Source organism: Artemia sp. Qi Xiang Cuo, chromosome 21 (genome assembly GCF_049724085.1).
Source record: "Artemia sp. Qi Xiang Cuo chromosome 21, ASM4972408v1, whole genome shotgun sequence".
In the NCBI taxonomy this organism is placed as follows: Eukaryota; Metazoa; Arthropoda; class Branchiopoda; order Anostraca; family Artemiidae; genus Artemia; species Artemia sp. Qi Xiang Cuo.
The window spans coordinates 48,985,669-48,994,917 of NC_142814.1; the positions used below are offsets into that span (position 1 = coordinate 48,985,669).

The following is a 9,249-nucleotide window of genomic DNA, read 5'->3' on the forward strand; positions in this document are numbered from 1 at the left end:
AAATGAAAATTAGCATTTGAAACAAACGACACAAGGGGGTGCATAAAGGAGTATTATATTTAAGCAGAGTGCCAAACGATACAAATGTGAATTTTCACGGCCAACGAAAAAAAAATGTAACACTTTTAGATAAAGTAAACCTTTTGCTGTAATACTTTTTTTTTAAATAGTAAAATAATTGGTGTTCGGTATAATTTCTTATCTAGGTGGTTCAATGAATATGGATTTAAGGTCCAATAATGAGGCAGATATGGATCTTAGGGATTTGCTGTGGAAGCTAATGCAACTTCGTCATAGGCAACACAATACAATTCAAAATATTAAATTTATTTTCACAGTCATTGGTGCTTGAAAAAATATTCGGCAGAAGTGGTCAGAACTTGTCTGTTATTCACACCAATCCGTTTTCTATAAAACAAAAAAGGGGGATCCAGAGAGGAACCTTGTTAATAAAAGGAAGATGGACATTAATTCATCAAGAGTAGACATGAAAAGGCAAAATATTTTGAAAACGAGTATTCTTAGTCTTTAATGCCTATTTTTGCACACAAAATATGGCAGATATTATTGGGGCTACCATACTTCTTATGGAAACATTACAGGATGAAGCCTTGCATACCTAGCTAAAAAAAAAAGTATTCCTTGCCATGAAAAATTTTCTCTAAAAAGCAACCAATAGGTTATGAATATCCTTAGATTCGTTCTAAGGAGTCCTTCTCCTTTTCTTCTGAGCAGAAATTGAAAAACAGTGCTCAAAAATGAATCATTTTTTCGTATTTTAACACCTTTCTTTCTAGAAGTATAACTTTGATCTTCTTTCTTTGGGTCGAAGATCGCTTGACAGGCTACAAACTCGAAGTTTTTTGGGACATAATACGTAGAGGTTTTTAACTTTTCTCGGACAATACTAACTTTGGTATTTAATCAAACTAAACTAGCAAGCGAAAGTGCAAGAATAGAGACAAGATTTAAAAGGACACCTCAGTGTAATAGCCTCTAATATCCCTCTAAAATAACAGTACCAGGCAACAAGCTTCACTCAATGCAGTGAAGCAATTATCTCCGGTGCATCCCCTCCCCTAAAATGTGTACCCCCATGCTCTTATTCACACACAAAAGAAACTTTTTCTCTCTCTAATTTTTCCAGATTTAGTCTCTTTTGAACGAAGATACAAAGAGAAACATATTTTTCAAACTCTAGGTGTCAATTCTTCCTCCAATTAGAGGGGGAATAATAAGAAAGAAAAGAGAAGGAACAGCATAATTATCACGTAATTCTTTATTTTTAGGTATCACAACGAATGCATAACTAGTCTCAAAACGAACACATCGAATCGTAAATAAAATCTATGGTTAAAAGAGAAGCAACAGTGAGAATCACAGCGACATCCAGAAGAAAATAAATCCTATAAAGTAGATGATTCTTTGATGCACTAACAAGAAGGAATTGAGTTGATCTCTACTTTTTTTTAAAACGAGCAATAATTATTTATGTAATATATATTTTTTTTCGAAAATGGCTCCATAGTTTTTGGGAAAATTGGCACCCTGGCATTTTCTGGCGTGAAAAAAAACGATCAAGATAGGTCAAAAATTTGAGAAAATTTGTTTAGAGCCTTAATTTTGGGGAAAAGATCATATGAGTTGTGTCATATTTATGAGCACTTTTCCGGAGCCTATACTATATCATTTCCGCCCCAAGATTAGTCCTATAATTTTTAAGTAGTACCTATGAAGCATGCAAAATTACACGAGATGTGAAACTGCTTTGCAGGATATTACAATTGAATGAGGAACGTATTATTTTTGTGTCTCTAAAGGATAGAGCGAGAAATTAATACTTTGTATCTATGATACGTGTAGAATTACATACAGTTACAAATGACTGAACAGCTAAGGAAAAAGAAAAGGAATAAGAAACAGCAACAAATCACTTAGAAATGCAAAAAAATGTGACATCAAACTAAAGAATAAGACAATAATTATGCTATTTCGGTGTTTAGATATTTGAGAAAATTACGATTGAATAAGGAACGTGTTGAGCAGGAAGGGAGAATTGAATTCACGACGGAATTTCTTAATTAAGCTAAAATTGCTGATTTGCACCCTATTACTCAAAACTACATAATAAAACGAATGACTATACCAATTTTGGATATTCCAGAGGGCATAGGCATTGGAACAGATGATAGTGAATGAAGCCGAACAGCTAAAGGAAAAGGCATGGAAAAAAGTCTGAGGTAATGAGAAAATACAACCAGTATCAAAACGAATACATCAAATCGTAACTGAAATATGTGGACAGAAGAGAAGTAACAGTGAGAATAACAACGAGTTCAAGAAGAAAACAAGACCTATAAAATAGGCGATTATTTGATGCATTAACGGGGAAGAAAAATTGAATTCACGCCAGACTTTCTAAACTCAATTGTTATTGCTTATTTGACACCTTGTGACTTAAAACATAAGAATAACCAATATATATACTCACTTTAAACGAGCAACTGTCATTTGTTTAAAACTTCTTTTTGTTAGAATTGTGTAGTTTTTTAAAAATTTTCCCAGGGTGGTTGCATCAAAAAAAAAAAAAATGCGAACATTTCATAGGACTTTTAAACGAGAATTTTATTACGAATATGTAATAATCATGATGTTTCTTTGTTTCACTAAAATGACTAATATTTCACTTCTAACACTTTTAACAGTTTACAAAACCGTTATAGAACATTTCTTGACAATAATATAGCGCCCACTTTTCATTAATTTCCTTTACATTGTGCGGTTGTGTGGTTCCGTCTGAGCTACGACGATTTACACTAGTAATAACGATCTCATTGGCTGATCTGACAACACCTGCTCCACTGATTGCTGCATTAGAAATGAAAACACAGACAGAGATAAAAAGTGATATAATGTTTCACAAAAAAATATAACAGCCATTTATCGATTGCAATTAAAATATTAATGTCACAAGGGAAGTGGTCGAGATGTGAAGACCGATTAATGAAATGAAAGGTGAAAGAGAATTTCAATGAGACAGTGTTTCCTGAAAGTATTTAAAATACGATATGCTGATTTTTTTTTGTTATAATTCCTTAATGAGATCAAACAATGTGATCTAATTAATTTTGGTAGTTTAAACATATTAAACTTACATTGACAGATTTCAAACAATTCTTTAAACAAAATTTAAAATAGTGAATCACTTTAGGAACATTATCATCTTCAACTTATCTACTACCGGCTTAATTGCCAAATTTCTTAAAGTTTTTGTAACTTCCCTTCTAAGCCCCGGAATCGCACGAAAAACAAGGACAGGGCCATAAATTTCCCCTGACCTCCTGCTTAAGTCTTTGTTCAAAACTGACAGAGGAAAAATTAACTATGGAGCAGTTTTCAATAACACTCAATCACAAAAATAATATAAAAAAAGGCTATCAATAAGGCACAAAAAACAACCAATTTTTACATTAATATCAGTCATACCAAAATCCAATTTATGCTGACTATACAATAAGCCCGTGTTTAAGAACAAGGGCAAACTAACATATGAAGAAAAGCTTATTATAAATGACAAGACACGGAACTGAACTTACCTAAAAACCTAAAAGATATGGGCACAAGAATAGGGAGGAGGTTGAAATCACTCCAAGGAGGACTCATGGGTCAAAAATAATCTTTCAAAAGAATTACAGAAAATCGCATCTGTTATCTAGTCATAGATACCTATTTTACTGTATGATAAAAAAAAAAACAACTAAAAAACACAACTGTAAAACATTAAATCAGAAAACAATAAAATAAAAAAGTTTTAAAATCACAATCACACCACACACGTGTTTTCAGATTTGCCCTTTCCTCCTCGGATATGATTCTTTGAATGCTCCTAGTTTTATATTATCATAGTTCATCTTATTTACTATTAAAACGTATTAGTTGTCTATTTTGTAGTTTGACGAAAAAACTAAGAACCCTAATTGAGATAATTTCAAACCTGAATATAATAAAATCGAAGGAAAAAGAAGCCAATAAATCTAACTACCTTCAAACAGACATGTTTATATCTTACACCCCACCACCCCTCCTTCAGAAACATTTCTGGAAATTGATCTGGAATTAAACCATGACAGACTTAAAAATTAAGATGTCAGTAAATGAGCAAGGTGGATGGTTCGCCTAAAATACCCATTACCAGATCCCAGAGATTGTTTTCACTCAGGCCTAAGTAGCTCATTTTCAGAAAGGTATTAACAATTATCGACTCTGTCGCGCGATGGCAGAAGCGTTTTATAATTAATTAGAGTCATTACCAACAGCACAGAATAAGCTCTGAAAACAATTACAAATGCCATGGCAAGATAAGAAATCCATAAATTACCAATTACCATCCATGCATAAATTACCAGGATTCCCAATAAAAAACAGATTTTATTTACTTGTTTTCCAACTTTTTTTTGATGGATTAAATTCAAAAAGTTTTTATTTCCTGTCTTTTCACCGACATTATGTTAGTGAACACTTTACTTCACTTTCTAAGCCTTTCAAATGGAAATTTTATTGGTGAATCGCATAAGAAAGATGAGATTTTTAAATCTTTTTGTAATTTAGTGTAACTAAATACCCAAATGCCATATTCTACAATGTTTTGGTAGATCAAAGTTATGCCCCTAGTTTAGACAATCAATATCACTCAGCCACTTCGACGAACCATCCAAAAAAGCAGCTGACCAGCGTCTGTTGGCCAATGCGGTTTGCCAAAGGGGATGTGTGAAAGCGTCACTATGACAAACAAAGCAAGAAGAAGATGAATATATTTTTGCCAATCCTTATTTGACACTATCTTATACTAGTTTACTATACCGACCTAGTAAACTAGTATAATATACTAGTATACTAGTAAACTAGTATAATTTACTAGTATAACATACTAGCTGGAGGTTATGATAGGCATTGGTGTTGAAATGCAAGAAAATAGTATAAGAAGGGATATAATTCCAAAGGTACCTCCCTTTGCGAATGTTGATGGTCTAGTAATTAAATTCTGAACTCTGTAAGCAACTCACCTGTTTTTTAAACTAAATCTTTTAGTTGTTAAATCATGTAATTGTCACAACTAGTCAACACAAAAGTTGTCAAACCAGTAATTCGCTAAACTATTGACAGTTGAAAAGAATACCCGGCGACAACCTAACTATCGGCAAAATGAGGTTTGTAGTCAGAAATGTACATGGAAATTTATTTCAAGGCGGAGGGTCTTTGAAAAGACGCTAAAATAGGTAGAGTATACAGAACCTATATAGTCTACCTATTGCCTGTTTCTCAACCTATTACCTAGAGCCTGGAACTTGGAGGTAGTAATAATATACTAGTTTGGTGGGTAAGAAAACAAAGTATTGTCATAGCAACTGTTTGGCGTTGTCAGGGCCCATTCAGCACAATTGAAAAAGCCTCCCCACAGTATGCTTGGTCATGTCTGAATGAGTAACAATGCTAAGGACCAAAGCTTTACTGATTTTTTGTGAATAGCTTTATCAATGATATATTATTAGTGCTGCCTAAGTTAAAGTTTTTATTTGTCTTTATTGCTTTTTTTAAGAAATAAAATGTCCCATAGTTTACTAAATTTTTTATTTTTACTAACTTTAATATGTTTTTACTTATTTAACGTTATTTTTATCTCTTATCACAATTTCAATTATCAAACAAAGTTAAAAAAAAATTATTCTGAACTTTTAAAACCAGAAACATGTCTTTGAAATAAAAAGAAGAGCTCTAATCTACATAGTCTTTTTTTCCAATCATGAAATTTATTAGTTCAAAAGTTATTCCTGGAAAATTAAAAATGGGACATATTGTCTTCCCACTTCAGGCTATGACGGAAATGTTTATCATGTAAAGGGCGAAGCAGCAAAAAGTTCCTCTGAAAGTTCCAAAAACGTCGAGAGAAACTGAGAAGCATAGCAAAGAAGGCCACAAAATGGGCTTTCCTATAGTTTTGACACCCTTGCCGCGTTTTAGCCAAAAAAGTTCCAAAAACGTCGAGAGAAACTGAGAAGCATAGCAAAGAAGGCCACAAAATGGGCTTTCCTATAGTTTTGACACCATTGCCGCGTTTTAGCCTGTTGTACCCAGCCTTCTTAAATTAAAAAACGTCTCTAACACAACACACGTTAACAAAAAAGAAAAATTTCTCTGAGATAACACTACAAATGTATATTATCGGAAAAGGGGAAAGTAAAGTTATACCATGGAAGTTCCAAGGGTCGGATAATCGTCCTCACAGAGATGTTCCCACTGACATAAAAAAAATTTACAATTTTTTTAGAAGATAATCGGTATATGAGGAGAAGAGAAAGAACAAAAGAGAATTTGAGGGTGGGACATAGATTCAAATGCTACATTGCAAGTTGAAATTAGGCCACAGTTCATCGAATATATAGCCATATCACATAAAAGAGCATCATCAGATGTTATTAGAGTATAGAGATTCTGCTATTATAGATAACTACTGTTATAGATATTATAGATAATTATCTTATTATAGATAATTATATTATAGATAATATATTATTATGATAATTATATTATAGATAATTATATTATAGATAATTGTATATAACTATTATAGATAACTACTGAAAAGATTGCGTAATAAATATACCTGCACACTGAAGGAGGATAGAGCATACCCACCCCTCACCCCAAATCGTCAATATAAACTCCCAGGAACAACCCTACAACGGGTTTACGAGTACAGTGGGCATGCAGGAAATATCCTGCATTTGATTTCGGTACCATTCTAACAATTTTAAAACGGGAAGAGGGTTCAAAAGCGCACTAAAGGGTGGGGGCGTAGATATCACTCCTTTCGTATGCAGACAAAACACAGCACTTCAAAACACGCTATTTTTTCCTTTTATTTGTAAGGACGATTCTTCATTCTGAGAGCCATCTCTCTGAGATCCTTTGGGTGAGGCGTAGGGGCTCTCATTAGCCGCCGATTTTCGGGATTCGGTTCCAGAATAAAACGGATTCTTCGACGGTTCATAAACGATTCTTCTTCCTCTTCTGGGTTAGGTAGGGTTTTACTAACATACTGAACTGAAATAAAAAGTATATTTATATTAGGAATTTGTGAAACCATTTGAATAACAAAAATGAGAATTATTCAACCGAAATGTAATAAGCCTGAAAGAAAGAAAATGTCGACTGAGCACTTGAAGAATATCTTGAGCGTAAGGCACTGCGCATCCATGTGGAGTAGACTCCCGAAGGATGTTATACCACCAAAAAAGTGTGTTGATTAATTTATAAGAAAAGATCAACAGACATAACTCTAAGTGGAAAACCAAGGTGAATGGTTGACTAGCGGCATGTCAGGTCCTAAGTTTTTAGCAGCCTTACGCAACGAATTTTATCTTTAAAAAAACTTATTTATGCTTAGCACAGTAAGAGAGATGGAGAAAAATGCAAAAAAAAGAGAGGAGGAAGAGAGAAACGAAAAAAGAAAAGAGACATCAGAGAGTGGCAACCTGGCAAGAGAAAGAAATTGTGGAAAATAAAACAAGAAAGGGGTGCTAGCAACGCATATTTCAGGGCTCAGCTTTAAATAGCAAAGCCTAGTGCCTGCTTCTGCAGCACTTGCAGCCATTTTATGTAGATCAGACTAGCAGCAAACTTTTATGCAAGGGAACTGGTTCCAGAATCGATCATAGTTAAGAGTTAAAAAAAATTGTAAGGCAAACATATTTTTTTTTTCTCAGCTGATTATTTCTGCACTTAAATAAAAAATAGTTTCGTTAAACATATATTGCACGAGTAGGCAAGTCAAAGTGCAGAAGTCTTCCTTCAAGATTCACTTCTGCACTCAGAATATCTACAGAATCTTTGAAATATGGAATTAAAACAGTGACATCCATTAGCCTCCTTCTGGACACCCCACTCTGGTTACCAGCATGAGGAAACGCCTTGTTCAGCGTCGACAAAAACCAGAAATGACTAACTAAACATAAATAGATGACGATATGTATATATATGGCTTTTGACTTTGAGATCTAGGCATCTTAGGAGAACGTTAAAAAAAATAAAAAAAAAAAATTTTTTTAACCCGCTCGACCCACTTAGGATGTATTCATAGCTGAAAACCAGGATTTTCACAGATTTTCTGTTAGTCGATTTTCAAAATCATGAAATTTCTAGGGTATTACCACATTTTCTTCGATTATACCGTGTTCAACCGTTAAAATAAAAAAGGAGAGGTGCTTAAATTTAACATCGCTCTTCCTCCGTAAATATTCAAAGAATAACAATCTATTCATTCAAAAAGATTAACTTCAAAGGAAAGTAAAGCTTTCTTTAGCTCTTCGGTGAAATATGTTTTTAGCTCATTTTTGCCTATTTTTCATCAGCTTTCATCTTCTTAAATATGGCGCTTTTGTTGCTACCCAATACTGGATGCACAACTGTACAATGTGGTCTGTTTTCAATAGAAATTTAAAATTACGATGTTTGTAAATATATATTGTGGTAAAAGTTTTTACTTAAAAAATTCAAACAATCACATCTCATTACGGTAATTGCTACTTTAACGGTAATGAGGACAAGCAAACTGACCTGTACAGAGAATACAAGCATAAAAAAAACTTACACTCTTCATCTTGAGATCTAGAGGTTTGAGGCAGTAAAAAACACACTAAACAGCGCTTAGTCGTCACAGGGTCTCTCTCGATCTGCAACGGCACCAATGGTTTGTTCTGTCCTTCCGCAAGCCACAAAGCCGATAGGTTCAATTTCAGCATTGATACTGGTAAAGTGGAAAGGCAATTGGAGGCAAAATTAACAACTGAAAGTCGCTGAATAAGACCAATCTCTTCTGGCAGCTCTTCTAAACGATTCCCACGCGCCGAAAGGATAGCTAGTCGCTGACACTGGCCAATGGCTGAAAGCAAATAATATCAAATAAAGTCAGAGTGGGGAAGAGAGGGGGGAGGGATTCTTAAGCTCTTAACTACTCCCTACTTGGAGCTCTATCATTTGAGTTAAACAAGAAAGTATACTAAGCCTACGTGTAAAAGTAATACGAAATTAAAATAGTGGAAACTGCATCCAGGGTAAAAAAAAATTACTAACACCATCTAGCGTTTGGTGACTATTTTTGCCCAAAACTGCTGCATATTCGACTATTCACATATTATTGGTGCTTACAAAGATTTCTCACTCCCTGAAAAATACATGGGTCAGTGATCTTCA

The 9,249-nt window shown here is 33.9% G+C and overlaps 1 protein-coding gene across 1 annotated transcript; it reads right to left on the reverse strand.

The window, feature by feature from the left end:
- Window positions 1–6,578: 6,578 nt before the first annotated feature.
- LOC148939654 (leucine-rich repeat-containing protein 1-like) lies at window positions 6,579–8,939 on the reverse strand. Its single transcript, XM_089106550.1, has 2 exons — window positions 8,648–8,939; window positions 6,579–7,101 (listed from the first exon to the last, which is right to left on the reverse strand). Exons 1-2 carry the CDS (start codon window positions 8,796–8,798, stop codon window positions 6,917–6,919), a joined length of 336 nt encoding a protein of 111 aa, XP_088962676.1. The 5' UTR covers window positions 8,799–8,939; the 3' UTR covers window positions 6,579–6,916.
- Window positions 8,940–9,249: the final 310 nt, after the last annotated feature.